This window comes from Uloborus diversus, chromosome 9 (genome assembly GCF_026930045.1).
Source record: "Uloborus diversus isolate 005 chromosome 9, Udiv.v.3.1, whole genome shotgun sequence".
NCBI lineage: Eukaryota > Metazoa > Arthropoda > Arachnida > Araneae > Uloboridae > Uloborus > Uloborus diversus.
This window is the reverse complement of record NC_072739.1, coordinates 22,112,269-22,138,518: the sequence shown is the minus strand read 5'-3', so window position 1 is coordinate 22,138,518 and position 26,250 is coordinate 22,112,269. Positions and strand designations below refer to the sequence as shown.

General features: G+C 34.0%; 1 protein-coding gene across 1 annotated transcript in view; it reads right to left on the bottom strand.

Moving 5' to 3' along the window:
• Positions 1 to 398: 398 nt before the first annotated feature.
• Positions 399 to 26,250, bottom strand: part of LOC129229799 (dystrobrevin beta-like) — a 55,282-nt gene continuing 29,430 nt past the window's right edge. The window contains exons 10-16 of the mRNA XM_054864175.1: positions 23,751 to 23,833; positions 16,824 to 17,028; positions 10,701 to 10,971; positions 6,669 to 6,716; positions 6,287 to 6,414; positions 1,220 to 1,315; positions 399 to 467 (exon numbers count right to left, since the gene is read on the bottom strand). Coding sequence (XP_054720150.1) covers positions 399 to 467; positions 1,220 to 1,315; positions 6,287 to 6,414; positions 6,669 to 6,716; positions 10,701 to 10,971; positions 16,824 to 17,028; positions 23,751 to 23,833 — 900 coding nt within the window. The remainder of the gene's footprint in view (positions 468 to 1,219; positions 1,316 to 6,286; positions 6,415 to 6,668; positions 6,717 to 10,700; positions 10,972 to 16,823; positions 17,029 to 23,750; positions 23,834 to 26,250) is intronic.

The window sequence follows — 26,250 nt, the reverse complement described above, 5'->3', positions numbered from 1 at the left end:
CTTAATTTACTTTTGTTCTAACTTTTCACTGAACAGAGTTTCTTTTTATTGAAGTGTTGATGACTTTTTAAGCAGAAAAGATCTTTTTACTAATACTATCTATGAACATAAAAAGCATGGTTGAAATTTTTTTTTCATTCAGTTACTAAATCTTCTGCTGTACTTCAAGTAGGACTGCCCCCCCCCCCTCTCCCTGCTCCAAAAGCAATTGCACACCCTTTTATGCGTTACGGAGTCACCAACTCTAATAAATAGTGAAAAAGCAGAGCCATAGAGTAGGAGTCAGGTTGATTTGGGGTAAGAAAGTCTGAGTCATTCATTTACCTGTTAAGTCCCCAACTCTGCCAGTATTTGCGGAGTCCAATTGATTTTGAGGCAAAAGAGTCGGAGTTGAAGGTTCATAAATTCCTGGAGTCGAAGTCGGTCATTTTCAAGTCCACAACTCTGCCAGTACCTGCAGAGTCTGACTGTTTTTGGAATATAGGAATCAGAGTTGATTATTTTCCCTCTGAATCCACAGCTTTGAAAAAAAGACCCTTTAAAATACTACTGAATTGAAAAAAATCTTTGATTGCAAAATCTGCATCATAACTACCCCTTTCCCTGGAGGGCACCCCTGCCTTAAGATACCATACAGTATTTTATATTCAAGTTCGGCAAACTTTAGGCATGACAAGAAAAAAAAAAGTAACTATACTCAAGTTAAAAAGTAATTTTTCTTAAAATCAAGTATTTTTCTTCAAAGAGGAATAAAAATAATTAATCATTAGCTTCAAGCACTTGTGTTAAGATATACAATTATTACTAGCTACTTTAATATCATCCCTCATAAGTATCTTTATTTGAGTAAATGCAACTTCTGTATCAGTAAAGACATACATTTATTATGTATGTAGCAATAAGCATTATTTTGTTATTTATATTCTAACAGTCATAATTTTATATTCCTACAACGACTAGGCCAAGCTTCAACAGGCATTGTAATCAACAAAAATAAATTAACTCTTGGTGGAATAAAATTTACTTTTCTTACATTAACATTTGGCACGATAAAATACTCTACAAACATTTCATAACAATAGTGCAACAACATTTTTCTTTCAATAGATAAGCATTTAGCATAAAAGAAATTCTTCAATCAGGACAACAATACAGTAAAATTCTTGTGACTTAAATTGCTGAGATTTATTTATCCATTCTCAATTTTTCATCGATTTACCCAACGTCTGGTTCCATCTTCCCAGTTATCTTCTTCGTCAGAACGCAAGAAACTATCTTCTAATAAGGGTCCTTCTCCAGGATATATTTCTCTGCCCTGAAATTAAAAACTAATTAGGCACAAGCAGAAATTTTTCTAGAGATTTATAAATCAAAATCCTATTTATAGACAGGGCATCATGAATAATTTGACAGTATATGCCGAGCTTTCTCAGAAAATTGTTTAATAATTAAGATATTATTAAAGTAAAACATAGTTTTGTGATCAAGTTCAAAAAACAACAAAAAGCATAAAACAAATTTTCGTTATGTAGCTCAATGCATCAATGGCGCCCATATGGGGGGGGGGGACTCAATCCCCCCCTAGAATTCAGAACTTCCTTGCTTTTAGTACTTTTTTCTTTGTAAAAATGTAAAACATTTCTTTTTCAGCTGTTAATGAATAAGATATAAAAATTGTCCAGTTTCAATAACTCTAATCTGCATTGAAATCAGTTTCCATGGGGAAAATATCCTGCTAAAGCATGGCAAAAATATCTGACCCCCCCCCCCCCAACAATTTTGCATATAGGCGCTCTTGCAATGCATGAAGCCCAGTGGCTAAGTGGTAGCGCTCTGTGCTTCCAAGCTCTGGACTCTGCTACATTCTCCTACTACGTACTCAACCAATTGCAATGATTGAATCAGAATAGTTTTCTCCATTCCAATATCCTGTTTTATGTCCAATCTCAACAAAGAGTAACAGCAAATAGGATGAGGGTGTCTAAATAAGTCACCATATATATATATATATATATATATATATATATATATATATATATATATATATATATATATATATATATATATATATATACTAGGTAATTTACTATTCCACGTTGTGATAATTTGCTGGATAAAATATTCTTAACATTGGAATATAAAATAAACAAAACTGAATTTTTGAAAAATCTCTTCGAGGTGCACACTCTCATGCAGCAAACTAATTTTGTGTCAAATGTCATGAAAATCGGCTGAACGGGTTAAGCGCTGTGTGCGTCACAAAGATTCAGACAGGAATCCCGATATCCAGAGAGAGAGATTTTGAGCTTTATTATTAGTAACTAGTGGTACCCGCACGGCTTCGCCCGTAATAGAAAAATTAAAAGGTCTTTTGGTTCGCCTGTATATTTACAAATGTATGGTGAATTTTCTCGCCAATTGGCTTGTACCCATGTTATGGTTCCACGTTATGATAATTTCGTAAATTACTCGCCATTTTATAATATTTTTGTTCTTAAAATTGGAATAAAAAAAGAACCACATCGAATTTTTCGAAAAATCGCTTCGAGGTCACACCCCCATGCTACAAAATAACTTTGTGCCAAATTTAATGAAAATCGGCCAAACAGTCTAGGTGCTATGCACGTCACAGACATATTACAGACATCTTCCGGCCAGAGAGACTTTCAGCTTTATTATTAGTAAAGATTACAGTCAACTATCAATAACTCCAAGTCCTAAGGGTCTAGTAAAACCTATTGGACCTAATGATGAGGTAAAGGAATACTTGGATTATAAGGCTTTGAGTTATTGCCATGGGTGCAAGACGTTCCGTCTCAGGACGGATTTCCGTCTTCGACAAAATTTCCGAGACGGAGGTCGGGACGGAAAGTAATTCGTGACTTTTCTTTCAGTTTTTTCTTTTTAAAAAAAAAGTGTTTAAAAAATATGCTTTAATTACTGGACTGTTCCATAACCACCGAATTTACATCCACATTCTCTCGATTTTCCGCCATGGGCTTGTTTTGCTTGCATCATGCTTTTGCAGGAGTGGTTTTTAGACTAGCGCCCGTTTGACTTTGTTTTTTAGGCGTAACTCTGTTATTTCCAACTCACTGCATTGCAGACCGAGGTGTGTTCTCCCTGATTTTTCGAAATAATCGTCTCTATTGAAAACTTAGCCTTTTCTCTTGCTATTTTCAATCATCCTTTCGATTTTTTTGTTTCCTTTCATTTGCGGGGTTTTTTTTTTTCTTTTTTTGAAAACTTTACACACAGAAATGAAAATTATGTGCGCTCTTAAAATGTCTTAGAGTTGAATCTGAATCACCGATTGAGAGTGATTGCTGACGAGATGAAATAATTACGCTACAGCAAACGGCGTCCACATACCAGGTAAAACGGGAACTATCAGGGGTTTTGAAGATTTTAATGGAAAAGGGAATTTTAGAAAGAATCGAGGGGGAGGGGGATTTCAAGATGGTTTGAAACGTCAATGGGCAACCGTTCTTGCATTTTTAACAAAGACTTGAGGAACCACTAAATTCCAATTGTCATTCTATAACACTCGCTAAAATATATGGGGAGAGAGACAGAGAAAGGAAACGAGAAAAATAACGGCAGCACGAGTTTGTGAAAAAAATGCTGCTCTTGCAGAGAGGGTAAGTCCGCAAATTAACCCTCGATACTGAGGCCTTAAAACGTTTATATGTTGGACAATCTAAGAGGGGCGGGGGCTACTCAAGGGTTCCAGTATAAAATATTGAAAAACTAAATTGAAAGTAATTTTTAAAGCTAGAAGTGGTTTGAGATTTTTCCTCTGCAAACTCTTAAAGTTTAAAAGTCAAAAATGTCTTTAATTATGTAAAAGTGGGGAGAGGGAGGTTTTAAAAAAGTAGAAAACTGGAATCTTAAAAACACAAATTTAGGCAATCTTTGGGGAATTTATGAGAGATATGGTTTTGGTGTTCTAACATGAAAATATTTTGTAGCTGACTTATAAAAAACTGTTTGAGGCTATACTTAAATGATCTAAGAGAAAGTGAATTTGGAACCCTCTCCCGAAAAGTGTTTATAATTGAAGCCTTAAAACTTCTGGCTGTCTTTAGCAATGTCAAGAGGGGGGGGGGGGAGAGGGCTCTCTTTAGGCGAAATTCCGAAACTGGAGTCTGAAAAGCGCAACTTTATATCGTTTTAAGGTTCGGGGTCCCTCACCCCTCCCCAAAAAATATTCAAGCTGAAGTATTCAGAACTCATCTTTAGGTCGTCTTTGGAGGACTTAAGAAAAGGGAATTCAGAGGCTTTCTCTCAATAAATTTGGAAAAATTCTTAAAACTTCGGTGATGAAAAGGGGGAACCGCAAAGTTAAGTCAAATTTAGTGAACTTTGGGGAAGGAGTTCGGGTGCTCTCTCCCCCGAAAATTTCTCCGTGCTGAAGTATTAAAATGCTATTTTGGCTATTTTTGAGTGAGTTAAGAGATAGGGAATTCAGGAGGGGTTGGGGGGTCTTTCTCGAAACATTTTAGAAATTGAAGTTTTAAAACTTTGGGTTGTCTTTGCAATGTGGGGAGGGGAGTTGCTCTTTCAATGGAAAAATAAATCTTAAACACACAAACTTGCAGTCTTTAGTAAACACAATGAGGGGGAGGGGGTATTCCGCCGCCCGGCCCGAAATATTTAAATAAATCTTGTACACAAACTTGCAGTCATTAGTAAACACAATGAGGGGGAGGGAGTATTCCGTCGCCCGGCCCAAAATATTTCTGTTTCTGAAATTTTAAGAGCTCTGTTTTGTGCTGTCTTTGGATGACTTAAAAGGTAGGGTATAGGAAGCTTCTTTCAAAGTTTCCAAAATTAAAGTATTAAAACTTTTAGACGGTCATAAGTCATGTTTATAAATAAGGAGGGTACTATTCCTAGAAAAGAATTTAGAAACTGAAGCCTTAAAAATTCAAATTTAGGACATTTGTGGTAAACTCAGAGGAATAGGGTTCGGGAGTTCTCATCCGAAAATTTTTTGATTCTGAAATATTTAAAACGCCACTTTAGGCTATATTTGAGTGCCTTAAGAGGGATGTGATTCGGGAGCCCTGCCTGGGGTAAAGATTCAGTTCTCCTATTTCTTTTTTTAATTAATGAATATTAGAAAGTGTACCTCGTTTAAAAAATATATCTACTTCAGCGTTTTTTTTACTGCTAATTTCACCACTTGCTATCTTATAAAAGAATTCTTTTTCAAATGAAGACTGTAAGGTGCTAGTCCATTATCATTAGTCGCCCATACCCTTCCCTCACCTTTCCTTCTTTTCTGGTTTGTTGGCGCTACCTTGGGTAGACTTTCCGATCAGAACTGATTTATATTGCAAAAGTGAAAATCTTATGTCCCAAGCAATTTTATTGCTGCAATAAAAATGTTTACGATCGGCAAAAAACTAATGGCGGGGAGCTGCGAACGCTTTTACCCCTAACATTATCCAACATCGTCTAAAACTGGAACTTCAATTTCGAAATATTGCCGAAGGAGGGTTCCTGATCTCCATCCCTTCGATAATGCAGTCAAAAAGCGTATGAACGTGAGAAAGAGGGAGTACAATTTCGTTTTTAAAGCTTCAATTTCGGGGAGAGCCCAGAGCGCCCCCCCCCCCCCCCCACTCCTCTTTCTTTAATTTTTTTGAAGGAAGGTCGCCCAATATTGTGATTTTGGGACTATAGTTCCTGAACCCCTCCTTTCCCCGAACTTTACCAAAATGGCCTACCGTTGCGTTTTTGGACTTCAATTAAAAAAAAATTGACCCCCAGACCCCCCCCCCCCCTTGTTATTTGCGGTTTTTTGGTTTTTGGAATTACGATATCAAAACTCTTAAATATTACAATTTAAAGGCTTAAAATTCAAATCAAACACAGATTCAAAAACTGGCATTGCTCAAACCTACAACATTTATACACATAAATTTTCCTTATTTACGCATGCCGGGGGAGGGGGAGGGCTGAAAATATTTTCCGTCTTGAATACATCACCAAACTTGCACCCATGGTTATTGCTAACTAGCTGTATTTATCTACATAGAGGGTCCAAAAAAGCCTGGTCAGCAATTTGCCTAGGGGCTAGTTTTTTCAGGACAAGAATCTTTCAGAAGCCATTGCAGTAGTACATTGACTTTTCATACGAATTTTCTGTCTGGTACCTAAAATTGTGGCTAAGTTATCATGAATGACTGGAGTACAATGAGAGGAAACACCTAAAAGTGTCAGTTTTCTGACTCATCTTGCATTTCCAGAATAAAAAGGAAATCACACAATTACTTACATCTCTGTAGATGTCATTGCCAGGATCCAACAAGTAAGATTTTTGGTATCCACTACGGTACTCTGGTCCATTTGCCACATTGTGCCAAGACTCATTTTCAAACGAATAATCATACTGTGGTCCCATCGCTGAAACAATTTTTAAATCAGCAAAAAAATACCACCAATCGCTTAACATAATGGGCTAACATAATTATGACTGTAAATTATTGCTCATCATACATTATGTTTAATACACAAGTAGACAATGAAAATTATTAGCTCAACCATAACACTAAAGGGAATAATATCACTAATTAACACTAAAATGAATATTTTATGCAATTTCTAACTACATTTTCTAGGTCAATAAGTAAAAAATTATATCCCATATATATACTTACTTGGTACACAAACTGTGTGCCGCCGAGCATAAATGTCATCTCCTTCACCTATATTTTAAATAAAGATTTTAATTTTTTCCTGTTTAGAAACGTCACAAAAACAACGATGAAAGCATATGAAATAGGAATGTTAAAGAAAAGAAGTAATAAATGCAATAGAATCTCCATTGACGCAACTAATGGGTATTAGTATTAGCAACAACATTTTGATTAACAATGCATTTGGTCAACTTTTTCACCGATGTTGCAATGGTAACGAGTTGCAGTATCACCACTATTGTGGGATGTGATTGGTGGTTTGGTCTTTTCGGCTGAAATTTAAAAAAAAAGACAAGGTGATTCTCGAAAAAATGTCCCGTGCATAACGCTAAGTTTTTTATTTTATTCAACTAACTATTAACTAAATATGGAATTAACTGTTATGCTTTGATAGTATATTAAAGCATGTATTATTCCCCAACAGCGTTATTTTTTAAAGGCTTTGGTTAGCTGAAAAAATGAAAAACTTGGCGTTACTCACGGGACATTTTTTCGAGAATCGCCCGAGAGTAGAAAGTTGAGTGTCACTAACAGGGGTACTTTCTACAGATGCGTCGATTAATCAGCCACTTTGCCACATTTCGAAAATAAATTTTTTTAAGCATACCTTCAGCAAAAAAAAAAAAAAAATAATAAGATGAATATATTTGCAAACAATAATAAAAAGTAATTTTCTGCAAACAAGACTATTAAACGAAGAATGAAAGTGTCCAGATTAAAACCAAAACAAATAGTTTAGAAAGTGCGCAAAACTGAATGAAATATTAAAGGATTCTCATTTAGTTTATGTTACGTTCATCCAAGCTTTTAAATGATGCATTTTTTTTTCTGTCGATCTCTTCCTTCTAACTATGCATATGATTATCTCATACATTTTACAACTGAATTAATAATTTTTGATTCAACAAAAGATTTTTGAAAAATATCATTTATTTTAAAAAAAATACGTACATAGTTTATTATTGTTTTTTTTTTACAAACTGACATTTAAAGTAAAGATTTTTTTTTTAATTTATTTTTTCTGTTTTGAATAAATATTCACATGTAGACAACATTGCAACATATTTCATGCCTCAATACTTTTCTCTTTTACAGTAGCGCAAATCGGGGGGGGGGGGGGGGGGACTGCCCCCGCACTTTTTTCATCATCAAAGATTGCCTCAACCTTAAAATTTCAATTTCAAAACATTCTGGTTACCCAAACATTAACATCAACAAATACTGTTTAAAGTTTCAGTTTTAAAACTTCAATTTTGAAATTTTCCCAGGAGAAAATCCCCGAGCGAACTCCTTCCTTTCTTTGAATTCAAAGCTGACCTAAATTTGCACTATAAAGACTCCAGTTTGAGAAAAAAAAATTCAGGAAGAGAACCCCCCTAGATAGCGTAAAACTGCGTTTTGAAGACTCCAATTAAGAAAAGAAAAAGAAAATCCGTAGATCTTTTGCTGAAGGTCCCCAAAGGAAGTTCAAGACTGAGTTTTCAGGATTTCATCAGTTAAAAGAAAAAAAAAATACTGGGAGAACTTCCAAATCCTATCTCTCCTTCTGAAATAGCGTTTTATAGGAAGTTTAAAAAAATGTTTTAAACATTGCAAAATTTTTGGGAGAGAACCCCAAACCCCTTACTCTAAGTTTACTAAAGATGGCTTTAACTTGCGTCTTTATGATATCAGTTTAAGATTTTTTCTAGGAAGAGCTTCCTTATCCTTACATTACTTAGGCAGTCCAAACTTCTTCGTTATTATTAATTAGACTTTATTTTAAAAAAAGCGTTATGGGGATAACCCTGAAAACTCAACTAAAACGGCGTTTTTAAAACTACAATTCCAAAACATTTACGAGAGAGAACGTCAAAAGTCCCCCCCCCCAGTCACTCAATATAGCCTAAAATAGTCTTACTTTCTAAAATAATTTATGTCCCTACACTTATAAGTATAGGTACCTAGCCTTTAGTAGGTGAGATTTTTCTAGTTTTCAAATGTTTCTATGTCATAACCTAGGCAGATAATAAAGAATGTCACCTACGTTTACCATGTTGAACTTCATTAATCACTCGAGATGACAAGTGATGATTAAGTCTTAAAAAATTGAAAAAAAAAAAGGTAAATGATGAACTAAAAAATTATTTATACAGTTTGAAGCATAGAACTACGTGTAGTCTCAAACAACAATGTATGCCAGATCAAGTTTTCAATCAGTTTTCTAGGTTAAAATGTGGTGGCTCACTCTTCTTTCCAACTTAGAAGATTTTTTAAAAAACATTTCATTCAAAAGATGAAATGTATAGCTACCATTGCTAAAGTCCTAACATTTCTAAATCAAAGATGTACATGAAATTTTCATTGAAAACATTGAAAAGTAGCCCATAGTTGGACCATATTATGGTACATAATTTGGGTGATTTGGGGCGGAATGATTGATCCCTATGGCTTTAAATTTAAAATATTGGGATGTTGCTCATTTTCAGTACCGCTTCAAGATGTGGATGTTTCTCACACATAAAATAAGTTCTATATTTCCTCGCATATAAGTCAAGAAATTTAGTACAAAAAGTGAGGTTTTAAGTTAGGGGGTCAACTTATAAGCGGGGCAGAATTTACACAAATTTTTTCACGAACAATTCTTAGGAAAAACCCACTCGAAAATGTGAACATCTTCCTGATTTTAGCCCAACTCTTATAAGCAGATGCTAAAGAATATATTTACTTGTTATGCAAAATTTTTACATGGTCTGACAGCAGGGCCGCATTTAGGGGAGGGCAGGCGGGGCTAATGCCCCTGGGCCTCCACAACAAAGGGGCCCCCACATTATAATTTTTACAAAATATCCTAATTTTCACGGGTCAAAAAAATCGAAAATATCGGATATATACATATATATCAAAATATTCGGACATATATCAAAATATAAGATATTTTCGAAAATATGATGATCATTTCGAACTCTGATTAGGGGCCTCCACTCCTTCATTGCCCCGGGGCCTCCACACTTCTGAATCCGGCCCTGTCTGACAGTGAAATAAAGACTGAATAGTTACAGTTAACGGCCAACTATGTGAAAAGTGCGGGAATCGGCGTATTTGCTAATTTTTCCGATAACTGCAAATTAATGCGAATTTTTTTTAAATAATGTAATATGGCTACAGCATCAAATTTTATTAATATTAAATTCAAATAAAAGTAACAAGTTACAAAAATTGTAACAGCAAAATCGAACCCTTAACAAAAATCCCGATCACAGAAGTTTTTGCAAAAAAATAAAAATCAGACTTTTTTAAAAATGATAAATATGTTTATTACGCTTCATTTTCCTCTTTCTTATAATGTTTGAATTCAAAATTAATGGCAAATTTTTTTCAGAAAGTAAAAACTAGGCTTATACGCGGGTTTTCGATTTTCCTCCTTAAAGTGGGGAGTTGACATATACACGAGTATATACCTTAAGTACAATTAAAGTGAATCGCAAAGTACAAGAACAACAAGATTTCAATATAAAAGAATACATTTTTGACAGTTATAGAGTGATTGTTCTGCATGTGACCATGGGATGGCCCATATCAGTGCATATATTTTGCTGATGATGTAAAAGTTATGGAGATGGGTCAGAGGGGACATGATTCAGTTGTTTATATTTATCAAAATGAATGATATTAATGGATGAAATTTTTGCACGGAAAGCAGGACGAGGGGTCATTGTTTTAAGCTATTCAAATCTCAGTCTAACCTGGAAATAAGGAAAAACTACTACTTTAGTAGGGTTGTGGACACTTGGAACAGCTTACCGGAAGAGGTGGTAATGAGCAAGGGGGTGAATAGCTTTAAGAGGGCCACTGATCTTCATTGGGGACTAATAAATTTACTAGGACCAGCCTAGCTGGGTCAAGAGCCTGTTGCTGGTCATCACATAAATATTTGTATGCATAAGTCCGGTATAAATCTGTGAATCGTAATGTTTAGCCTAATGAACATCCATTCAAATGGAAACTTCTTACCTAGGTTGAGCTCTTTGACCAATGACGACATTGCGTTAGTAACGGAATCTGCGGCAACAAGCAGATCATTCTGGAGACTTCTCGAGCTGGCTGCTGGTCCAAAAGCTAACCGCACATCACCACCCAATCCCAACAAAGGATCCGTGTAGGGGCATCCACTGCCAGGGGTAGCAGGGGCACTCACGGAAGAAAGCGGATATAAATGCACTGGGGAATACCTAGATATTAGCGAATGGGGAGAACTGTTTGGAGATGACAATGGCGAATGGTCCTAGAAAAGGAAAAGAATTGAATTTATTGACACGAGGCTCATTAATGACACTGATCGACAGCAGTATAAGAAACATTGTTGTGAACCAAAGAGGCACATAAGGCGAGGGTACAGGGTTTTTGGACCCCTCCCATCACCCATCAGTTTTTTTTTTTTTTTAAAGATAATACCATGTATGTAGTGGGTATAAAAATTCCTAGAAAAGTAAACAATAACATCAGATTTAATAAGTGAAAAAAAAAAACATTTTCTCACTTTCTTCCCCAGCAAAATCAAATTGTATATGAACATAAACCGCTCTATAATGAAGATTTTGCTTTGCTGTTTTTATTTTTAATTTTGAGAAAAGTAAATACATACATTCTTGTCCTTTCTGGCATTGTAATAAAATATTTATTTTTAGTAATTAATTTTACTAACTAATGTTAATATTGATTTTTTTTTTTTTTTTTACTGTGTTTTACTCCTGAGAATCGATAAAACCAAAAGGATATGATTGACGGAATGTTGGAATGTATGAAAAATGGTAAACCTTCAATCCTTCTCCCCTTCCCCCTCCCTCGAAAATTCTTGTGTGAGCCACTGTTGTGAATACTTGGTGGTGAAAAGGGGTCCTTCTTTAAAACTTCTGCCCTTTCTTAAAATTAAAAATAGTGAAATGAAAATGAACAATCATCATGTATTGAATAAAACAACAAATGAGCAAATCAGGCAACAGTGAAACATGAGGTGAAAGTAATGCAATTAATAAGTTGGGCGAATTCCCGTTTTAAGGAAAAACTAAGAACCATGTATGATATCCACACATTACTTTTAACACAATAGACAACAATTATCCCGGATGTTCAGGACCATTGCTATCCCAGATATCTGAATTTCTTGGTTTTCCAGATAGCTGATCTGCTGATTGTTGATACAGTCGGCTCCCGCTACAACGCGATCCGATTTACGCAAAATGCTATAATGCGAGTTTTTCACGAGTAAAGAATTTTAGAGCTAACGCAAATTCCTCGTTGACAACACGATTTTTTTTTTTGGAAGGAAGTATCGGGTATTGGCATTATTTGTTATTGGCTACTAAATATTGATTTCGTGAATGTTATTACATCCCTTTAGCATCACTGACAGCAGCGAAAATTCTCATATCAAACTACTCTACGTATCGCGTTGTTAGTGCATCAAATAACAACTCAGGATCTTTCTTTTTTTTTCCCATTCTAATTATTAAAGTTGATGAAATAGAATGACGCCATCATGCGCTGTTACATCCAAAGTTTGAAGATAGGAAGAAAAAGAAAGTTCCTGCCAAAAAAAAAAGGGTTAAGATTCTCCATATGCTTGAACAACTACAAAACGTCGACGGTAGCATGAAAATAAGTATGAGTGAATCTTTCATAAGTACAATTAAAAGTCAAAACAACAGAACTTAGAACTTAGACTTTAGAACTTAGTTTCAGTATTGAATTGCAGAGTAGTGTCTAAGCAAAGTAAATATGTACTATGAAAATGGAAGCTGCTCTTGTAGTGTGGATTAAAGAGTTCAGGAAGAGAGGCTGTTGTCATAAAATGGAAACGTTATAAAAGACAAGGCGAAGCAACCGTATTTAAAAATGTATTGAAAAAGAAAGGAGCATAAATCATCACCGTCTTTATTTTTCAACTCATGAATATTACTGTATCTACGGTACAGTGTTATAGTGCAGCATTTTATTATTAATACATACTGTGCATGCCGGGTTGTTTTATTTTATATCTTTCCCTCCCATTGATCATTCATTTTGTGCAACTTTAAGTATTTTATGTTGAATAAAAAGGCTATTTTTATTTTTAAAAAACAGTAAAAGGTCAGTTCTTTATGTAAGAAACTAATGTATAGTTGAGGATTACTTTAAAGCAGTTTGAGGGGTGTTTAACAGTGTCTAAAAGAATTTGGTGTATTTCTAAAAAATTGTATACGTAACATTTCTCTACAACGCGAAATTTCAACTTACGCGAGGAGTCTTTCAACGCATCCCTCGCCTAAGTCGGGACTCGACTGTAAAACAAAAATTACTACATTAAATAGTAATGTATCTTAAAATATGAAGAAAAGGGTCTCGAATTGCTTATAAAGTTTAAAGTATTAAATGAAAGAACTATTCACAAGTCTAAAAGTTTTAAATTCTCAAAAAGATCCTTAAAAGAAAATAAAACATGTTCATGAACGTAAATGTACAAAAATAGTTCATTTTTGTAAACAAGTTTTTTCTTTTTTCTTGTAAAGGTTTTGTTTTTGCAACTACACTCTGTTCATGGTATACATAGACTGAAAGTAAACAAAAAGGTTTCCAGAAGATTTGTCTCTATGCACATTTGGAAGATTTCCTCTTGAATAAAAAATAAATCAATAGGATTCGCATTCGTCATGAATGGAGTTCAGGATGTTAATTGTTGTTCTTGCATTGAATCAATATCAATAGAAATTTGCTTCATAAATTCTTGAGAAATTATTAGTCTTTCACAAACAATCTCTGATCCCACAATATGAACTATTCAGGAAATTTGCGAATCTGATATATTCAGTGTTTCTTGCACTTTTCACGTAGTCGCTTATATCTAAATTGCATTATTTAAGGGCCATTTAATAAAAAATTGCACTAGAATGTGTCAGTTATTATTTTTTTTTAGTTTTAAGTAGAAACAATATAGGGAAAATGTCAGGTTCTCAAGTGTCTTTTTAAAGATTTATTTGAGTTTTAAAATATTTTGAAAATTTTACCCCATGTGTGAGATTACCATTCAACTTTGAAGTTTGCTCTTGTACTAAATTTCCCCAATTGTATGTGAGTAATACAGTATTCACAAAGAAACCGCTTTTACTCCTATTAGGTATTTAGAAAAAGTGCTCACATTTTCGAAATTTGTCAAAAATGCATATTCTTTTTAAACGGAGGGGGAAAACTAAACCAAAAGGATTCTGGATGAAAGGTTTTAATGCAGATTGATTGTAATAATTTTCAGTCAAAAAGCAAAGAATCTTATTTTGCAGTGAATGTTAGAAGTTGACAGAAAGAGATCATAATTTTCAATCAAAAAGTTAGTGTCATATTTTGCACTCATGCACAGGGCCGATCCTAGTAGGTGTGCAGAGTGTGCACCGCACAAGGGCGGCCAAAGCAAGGGGCGCCGCAGGCCGCATCATATAGTTCTTATAATCAAGCAAAATTCCTCACGAATTTCTCACAAGATAACTTATAACAAGCAGAATAAATGTGCTAATTTTTAAATGTTCAATTGTCAAAGTATGTCTCGATTTCCCGACAGCATAGCATAGTTTAAGAAAAATAGAATGTTAGGGAACATTGTGTTGGTTCATTGTCCATTAATATCTACTCTTAACAACATGCTTCATTTGGTTGCAAAGTTTGTGACAGAACCGGTAATCAGGCATGGATACAGGGGAGGGGAAAGGCCCCCTTCTGAAGCATGAAATGGTGCCGTCTAAAAGGAGCACCGAGGGCGGCCACTAATGTTTACCCTCCAAGCTTTTATAGACCTAAACAATGAAGACATATTTTATTTAAATTATTTTTTAAAAAAAGCTATACTGATTAGATACTCTCGCAAGCATTTCAAACAACAAACTATGTAACAAACTCTGTGTTTAACAATCGAAGATGCGTTGGAGAGAAAGTGGAAAATTGCGACTCCCTTGAGAGTAACATATATGAATGACGAACTAAAATGTTGTACTTTTCCCCCTTTAAGAACATTTTTCTGATTAGAATCTTGAATGAACTGCCCGGTTTCAGATCAGGTAGCAGGACAGGGTCCTTGCCCCGGGAAACAAATTTAAATGTAGCTCCAAAACGAAGATCCAAAAGGATGCCATGACCTCCTTGACGAAACTAAAGAAGTCTTAAAATTGCGTTTCTAGGACTTTACTTTCAGAAAATTTCGCTGGTTGAACCATCGATCTTAAAAACTCAATTAAATCTCTGATTCACCTATTCCACCTTAACTTAATCAAACATAGCCTAAAAATGTTGGCTCCAAAATCCAAAACGTGTTTTCAGACGACAGCCCTTCCTATCCGCTTAATAGCTCCAAAACCCTTCCTTTCCAAAAATAGCCTATAATGGATTTTAGTTCCGAAAAATATTTTGGTTCGGAATATTTTCACGTTTCCCCTATTGTTTTCAAATATAACCAAAAGCGGGTTTTTGAAAAAATAGTGCCGAGAAATTACCGGAGGATAACCGCCAGATCCCCTACCGTTACCAAAGACGGCCTAAATTTGCGTTTTAAACTTATATGTCAAAATCTTTCGATGGGAGACGATTGGATCTCCCTCCCTCTTGCAACGTCAACAAAGGTCCCCCCGTCTCTTCTCTGATGTCACCGAAGAAAGACCATAAAATGCGTTTTTACAACTAGTAAAGTTTGGTATCTATTACTTTCTTCAAAGATATAAATTGTACCTAAAAAGTTTCTTATTATAAAAAATTCTTTTTTATAAGATCATTCTTCTTCCCCCCCCCCCCCCGTCCCCTTTTTAAATTCGAACTTGGCATAGAAATTTAAAGAACGATTTATATAGACGTTAAAGATTAGTCAAAATATGCAAATTACACTTGAGGGGCCAGGGGCGGCACATTAGGTCTTTGCACACAGGCGGCCGACACCCTAGGATCGGCCCTGCTCATGCAATATCTCCAAAATGCAGTACAATCAATACATTATTAACCTTTGCCTGCCGAGGTGATTTTTTCGCAACTTAAGAGGAGGTGAGGCGTGTAACCCCAACATTATACTTCTTGTGCACTCTATAAAAGTTAGCAACTTAAAGTAGAAAATTTCCAATGATTTTTCTGTGATTTATTTACAAATATGCAAGTGAAACATATCATATATGAACAAAGCCATATAAGTAAATTATTACAAAATTTTGCACATAAATATAAAGATCTTGAAATTTCTATTATAATTAATTTAACTACATCATATAGAAGGGAAATGGTCAATTTAAATCAAAGATAACAATAAATAAAATTTTAAAAACATAACTAAAAAAAAAGACGAGAAAATTTGCCACACTTTTGGTGAGGTGGGGTTCCTACACAGCAATGTAATCGAATGCATTCAACATTAACTCACTCTGCTATACTCCATACTTTTCACTTGCCACATAAAAAAAAGTATGTGGACTCATAGCGCAATCTAGTAAAGTAAAGTAATAAATTTCTGAATTTAAATTTGGTTATGATGTAAGACATTACACTCCAGGATCCTTCACACCTGCCATTATATGTGATTTCACTGGTTGGATGGGTTCCTGAAGACAGTTCTGCTTCTTGATCCAGATCAAGAACCTGATCCAACAACCCCAAAGGTATGAATGTGGAATGAGAACTTGGAGGACTTTGTGACCTCGAACATATTTAATGTGTCCAAGTCAGCATTAAGAAGCACAGAAGGTCTTTACTGGCCTCGAACTCAGGACCCTGCAGTCTTGAGTCTAATGCCTTACCAATCAGGCGACTTTTGCCATAGAACGTAAGACACCCCATCCCAGTAGTTAAGGGTTAAGATTCAAAAATGTGCCTTAAAATCAAATGTAAAATGTTTTCAATTAAAACGTGTCAGTATGAGATAAATGCACTAGAACAGTGGGGCAGTGGGGGGGGGGGGGGAACCCCCCAGAAGCCTTAGTTTTAACATTATTACCACTCCTATTATAGTCATTAATACACATGTAAGGACTGCTTTTCCCAAAAAACTTTCTCCAGAACAAATTTCTGGCTGCGCTAGTGCATCAGAATAATCATTTATGAAGAGGGCTGGGAATAAAAAGAAAACCAAAAAGTAGGTACCTTTAACATCCTCATAAGCACGTCTAGTTGTAACACAAGATCTCGTCGACTCTCCTGCAAGCTCGATAGATGACGCTCTAGATCAGCTTTTCTTAGACGCAGGGCACGCAATTCAGCAAGTAAGGTCGGATTTCTTTCTGACCTAAGAGCTTCATCTTCTTCTTCTTGTTGTTTGCGTAATCGAATAATTTCACGCATTATTTCCCTGTTTTAAAAAGATTTTTTTTAATATACTTTTTTTTACTATATTTTAAAAATTTTATTTCGATCTTTCATAAAAAGTGTTGGAAAATTTTCATATTTAATCATTTAAATGCACAGCTTAAAGAAATTATTGAATTAAAAAAAGACAAGAATCGTAACATTATGAAAATATTCCTCTTTTTTTTTCTATTTTTAAGACATTTAGTACCCCTTTCCCTTAAAATCAATCATTTGGGCACTCATGACCCTTAAAGCTCATTAAAAGTGATTGGTGATACGTATTGCAATTTCATGTCCAACTTCGGGGCCAATTAAAGGTCCTTACATCATTGGTATTGTTCACAATTGCGACACAACACATCTTTTTTGAACCAATAAAGCTTGTATATTATTTAATTTTGAATAAATGATACAGTAGAACACCGTTATAACGCACACCTTGGAACCACAGCTTTTGAGTTATACAGGATTTTGCATTAGATAGATCATCTCACAAATTTTGAAACTAACATTCAGAATATATCTATATATTAGCACTTCAGAATGAGTTTTATCTGCAATGAATATCAAAGCACCAATACTACAATTAGTTATTCCCAAATAAATATGTTTCACAATCAAAAGAAAGTGCATTATCCTGCACTTCTGCTAGCTTCATGGTTTGCATAACAGCTGCATTTTCAAGAGCCATCTGGTATTTTCTGTATATTATGATTACTAATTCTAAGTTTAAAAGCTTTGAATTAAAATGGAAAGATGAAAAACTTTCAAAGTTTAACTTGCCTAACAATTTTTATTTTTGCAAAGCAAAACAGAAGGATTTTTTAAGCTTCAAAATCAATCATTTACTTCTGAAAAGTTGTGCGGTTTATAGAGAATTGCGTTATATAGATTGGCGTTATAATGGTCTTCTACTGTATTATAATAATACAGGGCCGTAACTAGAAAATAATTTCGGGGAGGGTTTAAAAGCTTTTATGCAGAGCTTTGCGCTATTTGTGCTAATGTTCAAGTCGTCGGGTTATCTAATATGAAAGTGTTTTATGCAATTAATATACATATGAAAGACATTTGAGTTTTGGAACAATATTTTTTGGAAGTTTTAAAACATAAACGAACATTTAAGTGTCAAACCGAACTTTTCAAGGGGGGGACGGGGTTGAACCCTAAGAACCCCCCCCCCTTGTATACAGCCCTGTAATAACATATTTAAATTATCTGAGAAAACATTTGCTCACATTTTGATAAAGTAGCCTAAACTCTTGGTAATTCAATAAAAAATGTGTTAAAAAGAAAAAAATTCTAAAAAAAAAAAGTCTACCAGTAATACTGCCTGCCCCTTTCCCCGTCTTCCTCCTAATTTAAAAAAAAATTTATGTTTTGTTCCCCCCCCCCCCATTGCTATATGCCTACCAATGTGCAAAGTGCTTCAAAAATCATAACAACATGTGGCTTTTTCGTCTTTTTGTCGAAAATCATGACCCTCCCCCCCTCCGAAACAAAATCCTGGCTACGACCTTGATGGATAATCCACAAAACAAGTTAAAAATTATACTAGTGTCGTCATGCTGATGCTTGTGGGCAAGATGAAAAAACAATGAACTATCAATTTTCCAAAAACATAACTCCATTTAAATTATGGATCATTTAAAACCGTAATATCAAGCAAGTCAGAAGAAAATTACTAAAAAGCTTAATTTTTTCTTACCGAATAATTTCTGAAGAAAAAGTGCAATTGAATAACAGTTGAAACAGAGGTCATTTATGTATGTGAGTCATTTTGATTGAACATTTAAAAACGAGTGTTAGAACTCAAATTTTAAAACGCAGCATTGAAACAGAAATACTTATTCAGTTCATGCATTTTTAAAAGCAGATTTGTATGATTCATTTACGAAGCTTTCAAACTTTACTATAAAATTAATTGTTCACCAATATCTAAAACTTATCACTCAAAATTTTCGTTTGCAAAAATCGTAACTTACCTAAATTTCTACAATATTTTATATGAATATAATCGATACAATATTTTAAAATGCATGAAAGAAAAACAAAAAAAAGGGGGGAGGGTGATATGGTATTCTGAATTTGTTTTTCTTCTTTCTATTACTTATTTAAACATGGCCAATGAATAACAAGCTCAACAGCAATTTTATATCCTCCAACAATTAAATAAAGCTTAACTTTCCCATTAAAAAGATAAAAAGAAATAACACTGATCACCAAATTGAAACTTTAACTTGAAAAGCTCATTTAATATTCTAATATTATTCCTTTTATTCTTTTTTAAAAAGAATCTTTACTAATAATAAAGCTGGAAGTCTCTCTGTCTGTCAGGATCTCTGTGACGCGCACAGCACCTAGACCGTTTGGCCGATTTTCATGTAATTTGGCACAAAGTTAGTTTGTAGCATGGGGGTGTGCACCTCGAAGCGATTTTTCGAAAATTCGATGTGGTTCTTTTTCTATTACAATTTTAAGAACGAAAATATCATAAGATGGACGAGTAAATTATGAAATTATCATAACGTGGAACCACAACATGGGCACAAGCCAACCTGCGAGATACCAAATTATCATAACGTGGAACCGTAACATGGGTACAAGCCAATTGGCGAGGAAATTCACCATACATTATTTGTAAATATACAGGCAAACCAAAAGACCTTTTAATTTTTCTATTACAGGCAAAGCCATGCGGGTACCGCTAGTAAAACATATCTTAGTAAATGGAAAGTTATTCCGAATTTTGAAATTTCTCTTGTAGTAAAAATGCACAACTAGATGGGACAACTAAATGATACACAGTATGAGATCCAAATTTCGACAACCCAAAATTTGGAAGATCCGAAACCCAGAATTTTTTTTTGTTAAACTGAGTGGGCGTTCCCATTGGGTATACTCCATATATGCTGTATACTCTAAAACATTTTTTAGACATATATTCAAAACTTTCATTTATAATTCAGATTCTATCATCGCATTTTTAATTTCCTAAGGTGATGAAACAGTTTAGCAACTGGTTACAACTTTTACCAAGGGACCCTTATAGTTGCACATAAAGAGTAGTTATCAATTATTACAGTAGTTAGTTAATGAAAGTAAATTTTTGAAAATCAGGAAAATATGAAACTTTGATTTTACCAGTTTTTTCTTCTCCCTGGAAAACCCAGAACTCTATCCTCCTTGGGTTATACCCTCAAGAATTTCTAAACACATTACGTATACATACACATATTGTGCACAATAGATTACTGGGAGCATGCCCTCCAAAAAATTGATAGGAACATCACTAGTTAATTTCTTTTTTAAAAAGGAAGAATTATTTTTCAATAATTTCAATTTCTAATGTTATAAGTTAATGAAATTGACAATTACTTGTTGAAAACAATACGAACATCGTATTTTTACTTTTCTTCGATACCACATGACATACATAATATTTAAATTTTGCAGTTGTGAAGCAATCTTCCAGTACCTTCTTTCAGTTAACGACTTTTCTTATTATTTTTTTATTAGGATGGAATACAAAGGATTTTGATCAAAAATACAATGTTACTTTTTCACAAAAAGTGATTTATTTATTGTATTGATCATCATATTGAATAATGCATAACAATAAACAGCAAGATCCAAGGATCATATACTGGGGTGCCAGGAACTTGAATTTTCATAGCTGGAAAATTCTCAATTGGCAGAATGAAACTTGAAATAGTACCAAATTATAAAATAAGTTCATGCACAAATAGCACATACCTATTAGGGTGGGCCGAAAAAACTTTTTTTGGAAATCTGGTTTTGGATAGTGCGGAAAAGTTGTTATATGGGCCCGTTATTACCCATAAAAAATTTCGCTAAATTTGTTTAATATTTAGCCGGCGCTATTTGACCTTGAAAAACTGAAAAAAAGGGCAAAAATGCACTTTTTTCAAAAAAAAAAAAAAAAAAAGAAAATGGGGGGAGGGGGGTTAAAAATAAAAACTTGAAGCTAGTTTCAGCAAACATTAGAAGTATCTGTCAGTGAATTAGTTGAAATCCTCAGACTTTTATACATTTCGTAGAATATTTAGCTACGCTCCTATAAGACTGACACATGGGAAAAATGAAAAAAAAAAATTTTTTTTTTAAAGTAGTTTCAAAATAAGTAAATACTGAAATGTTACGCAATACGTCACTTAGAAAAAACAGTAAAAATTCAATCAATTTTATGCGACATTTGTTCGCCAATTTTAAAAAATGCATACACTTAAATAAAAAATAGTTACATAAGATGCTAATTTTTTTAATCTTCGGTTCCAATTGTTTCTCCTGGATAATAAACGGCGCTCAACTGCTTCCATTATTGCTAAGATTATGTTATAACTATTTTATATATGTTTGACAAATAGAGCCCTTGAATATTAAAAAAATGTGAATCCTCGGAAGTCTTTTAAACGGGAGCCTGACATTTCGAATGTCATTGCATGAAAGATGTTACGGGACTGAAGTTTAGCACTGAAAACAGGACAAGGGGTCATTGTTTTAAGCTATTTAAATCTCAGGTTAACATGGATGTTAGGAAAAATTATTATTTTAGCAGGGTAGTGGAACCTTGGAACAGTTTACCGGAAGAGGTGGTAATGAGCACGGGAGTAGATAGTTTTAAGAGGGCCATTGATCTTCACTGGGGATTGTAAATTGACTAGGACCAGTCTAGCTGGGCCCATAGCCTGTTGCTGGTCGTCACTTTTGTATTTGTATTTGTATTATCTTTGTTTTGGTATACAACACGACTGTTATGTAGAAACGCGCGAAAAAGAAAGTATTGCGAGCAAGCACAAGTAGTCTTCTATTTGGACCTGGAAGAGATTTGTCTCCTCCCGATGCTTTATTTCTTCCAACATATGAGGACATTATCAGATGTTATCAAATCACTAAGATGCAAATAAAGGGAGAAGGAAGTAAGCAACCATCTTCAGCAAGTGTGGCCGCTGTAGTTGCAAAAAAAGTTATTGATATTTGGGGGCGTGCTTCCCTTCCCCTTGTTTCGATAAGAAGAGTGATTGCCATGATTTTATCTTATTATTCTAAATATAGTAGCGCAACAAAAAATGCTAAAAATATAAAGACGCAACTTTTACAATCAAAGCTAGGCAAATTTAAAGCAGAGGACATTTGTGCCTGCAAATGCGCAGATTTATATTCGTGTAATTGCAGAAAAAAAGCAAAAGTCCCTGATAGAGAAAAACAATTTCTAATTGATCAAAGGACAGTTAGAAAAATGGCTATTGGAAAAGTGGATAAGGTAACAAATAATGCATATTTTGCTCATCCTGAACAGCTACTGTTGACAATGTTGTTTGACTCAAGAAAATGCATTCGGGAATTAGCTGTTAGGTGCATTCTGAACTCTAGAAATAAGAAGACGAAGAGCTCGGATGGTTACGATTTTTTAAGCGTCCTAAACTCAATTTTGAAGTCATTGATTATGCTGATTTAGTCCATTGGGCAAACTGTGTTGCAGCAGAGCCACCTCTTACAATGCATCTAAAAGACCAACAATTGAAAGAAATGTACAAAGAACAGCCTACAGCTGTTTCGAGAAATTTCCCTGTCACACGGAAGCTGTGAAACGTTGTGTGAAACTAATAAACGAAGCTGCAATATAAGTTCGTGGTGAAACTGCACAAGATGGATACATTCCTGCCAAACTTCAAGCTAGGAAAGAGCTTCCATCATTTGATAACAAGAGACAATATTATTCCAAAAAATAATATTCATTATGCATGAGGTATTATAAATCAAATTTGGATATTTCTTTTTCAAAATTTTACTATCTTTATATGTAATTCTAGGAAATGTATGATATTATTGCGTGATAATAATTACTATGATTAATAGTGCTATTTAATTAATTAGTCTATGATTTAATTTTGAAAAATAATTTTCACAATGGTTTTTAAAAAAAATCAATATTTGTTCATTTTTCTCATATTTTTTGATGTCCGAAAGGAGCGGTTAAATGCTCATTAAAATTAATGAAACATTTTATGGGCTCGAACTGGCTCATTATATAACATTTTCGGTGCATTCCATCAAAATATTTGGAATTTAGTTTTTTAAAAAAAATTTCGACAAAAATGCATTTTTCTCATTTTTTTTCAGTTTTTTAGTGTCGAATAGCGCCGGCTAGATATTTTTTAATATCCAAGAAATTTTTTGTGAGTGCTAACTAGCTCATCACGCAACTTTTGCGCACTATCCAAAAATTGATTTCGAAAAAAAAAAATTTTCGGCTTATTTCGGCCCACCCTAATACCTATATCTATTGAAAAGATACATTAGAGGCATAAAAACGAAATTCTGCACTAGTATCTTTCAATTTGCCGAACTGCCAGAAAAAATGTGTTGAATAAGGAATTTTTTGGGAGGTTGTGGTGACTTCTCATGACCTCTCACCAGAGCACCCTTGATCACATACTGCGAAAACTAGTCTCTGACCTTTTTGGCAGCTAAAAGAGGGTTTTATTTGGATTGATACAGGAAGAAAAAAATAGAATTTGGCATGAACACAATCGAAATTTGTAAGAAACTGTCAAAAACTGCACAAAATGATAGTTTTTGCTATTTTTGAGTCAGGATCTAAAATTTAGAAAAGTCAGTCCTGAGCATTCTGGATTTGGAGTATGACACTGGATTTATTTATTAATGCAAAACACATTAAAACTAGGGTAAAAGAGTTACCTGTTCTTTGCTTCTAGTTTAGCAATTAACTCTCTCTGTCTAGCAGTATCAGAAGGCAAATTAAGCTCAGATGAATATCTCCCCTAAAAAACAAATAAAAGTAAAAAATAATAAAACTGAAATCAGACTAGTATAGTTATCAGGGATGAAACACAAATTACAATAATTACATTTTTTGCATATTTTTGATAGTTGAGCACAAAAATATTATTTCTGGTAAATAATGAACCATAAAGTATATCTCTCTCTCCTTCCCCCCTCCCTCCCCCCTCTCTCCTCCCCCCCCCCGCCCTCCCTCTCTCATTGATACTTTAAAATAAATAGTAACCACCAGACATAAAATCAGATTTATTACAATATCAAAACTGATAAATCTTTACTGTCATTTTACAAAATAAAGCTTTTCTATGGCATATGTTAAAAATTAAAAAAGACTTATAATGAACATAAAATATACCAGCAGCCTGGTTAGTTCTGCCTTAGTGCTGGCTTAACCCCTTGAGGTTCAGCGCACAGAAAACAAAGTGCAGCCACGGGACTGAACGTTCCGAAATGGACGCCGAGCATTGGCCTGAGCATTTACAGAAGTTAAGCCTAACTTTAGAAAAATATTCATATAAAATCAGCATCTCAAAATAATGACTTCAAATTTTTAAGTTGTGTTAACAATATACTACCGATTCCTAGTTGCTAATATGAAGAATCCGACATTATTAGAAGGGAGTGAAATAAGTAGAATACTAAAATTTTAACTATGCACACAAAACTAAATGTGCACTAAATATGTGCACATTAAAAAACAAAGTTACAGATATCGTGAGTGTGGAATCAAAGAAAAAGAAATGTAGCAATAATAATCTGCACATAATGTAATTTTAATTAAAAAAATTTAGGTCAACGAATTTAAACTAGTTAACTTCCCACGCGACAAGTCTCAAAACTGCTTCGTAATGCACTCAAAAAAATTCACCTTCACTCACTTCGCTAACCTTTTTTATTGCAGTTTTCCTGTCTCCAAATGAAAAAGAATAAATAAAGAAGAACAAAACCAGAAAGGATTCAAAAATAATCATGAACTTCAATGCCCTTTTAAATCATTTGTGTATTTTCATTGAGCGGGAATCCCAATAGTCTGGAACACATACGCAAAAATATTTTAACCTTCCTCCTCTTCCCCATAATTTATTCAGCTAGATGTATTTTTCTTTCAATTACTCATAACAAAAAAAAAAAAAAAAAAGAAGAAGCAAAAATATAAACAAGAGCAATGGAGACCTTATAAATCATATGCGCAGAGCAGTGATTCACTGTCTGTTTACATTAACAAATCTAGCCTACTGAGAGGTCCAAAGAAGAAACTGACGCCTGTACATGAAGGTCAAAGACCATGAGACTCGAATATGTTGAAAGTTATAGCCATTTAGCGCCATCTATTATCCTTTAAATATTTGATTCAATTGTTGCATTTCGAGAAAGCATATATGTGACATTTAGACATCAGTGTCAATCAGAGCACATAGCAGGGAAGTGCCGCGAATGATAAGAGCAGAATCGTTGCATTGCATCCGTGAGACGCTAGGTGAGAACGGGTTAAATGCAGTAACTTACAATATATTTTTTTATTTTAAAATTTAATTACAAAAATTCAAATAATGATTGAAAATTTGAAATAACTAATAAAAATACAGTTGACGCGTTTGGTCACTTTTCTAAAAAAACTATTAAAAGGGGGGGGGGTTTGCAATATTACCACGTCACGGTAAGTGTGACCCAGAAACTTAAATCTATCATAAGAAGGTCATGCTATATATCAATAGAAAACTCTATTTTTTAGCTATATGATTTTTTTTTTTTTTTGAATTTTCATTCTACTATAATTAGGAGAGAAGTTACAGTCATTTTTAAGAAAACACTTTTTTTTTTTTTTTTTTTTTGCACATTGAGTTTTTTTAACAGGCTTAAATTTCAAACAATTTTCAAAATGGAAATCTAAACATTGGTAGGTTTACTTATCTTGTCATATGTGTTCTTCATGCCAAATTTTATTGAAATCGAAAACACTGAGATCAAGAAGGTGATTTTTCTGACACAGAATTGCTCATAGGCAATTAATTGAATGCAGGGATAAGATTACAAGAGATGGTTTACCCTTATAAATATCATTTTCAGAAAAATCATGAAAAATGTCAACTTTAGTACATTTAGTTTTTTCAAATTGTCACTCATTATTTGAATTTTTGTAATTAAAATTTAAAACAAAAGAGTGTATTGCGCTCTCTAATTTCCAATTATCCAATATTTAGTGGTAAATATCACCCCATTAAAGGTGTTTGATACCGATAAAAAAAAAGGTTCAATACTTTTAAGTGTTCTATCAATGTGCAAATGTTTATTCCAATCGGCCATTCACACTTGAAGGGCCGGAGATTTGGAAGTGTGGAGGCCCAGGGGCAACGAAGGAGTGAAGGACCCTAATTAGGGTTTGAAAAGATTATCATAT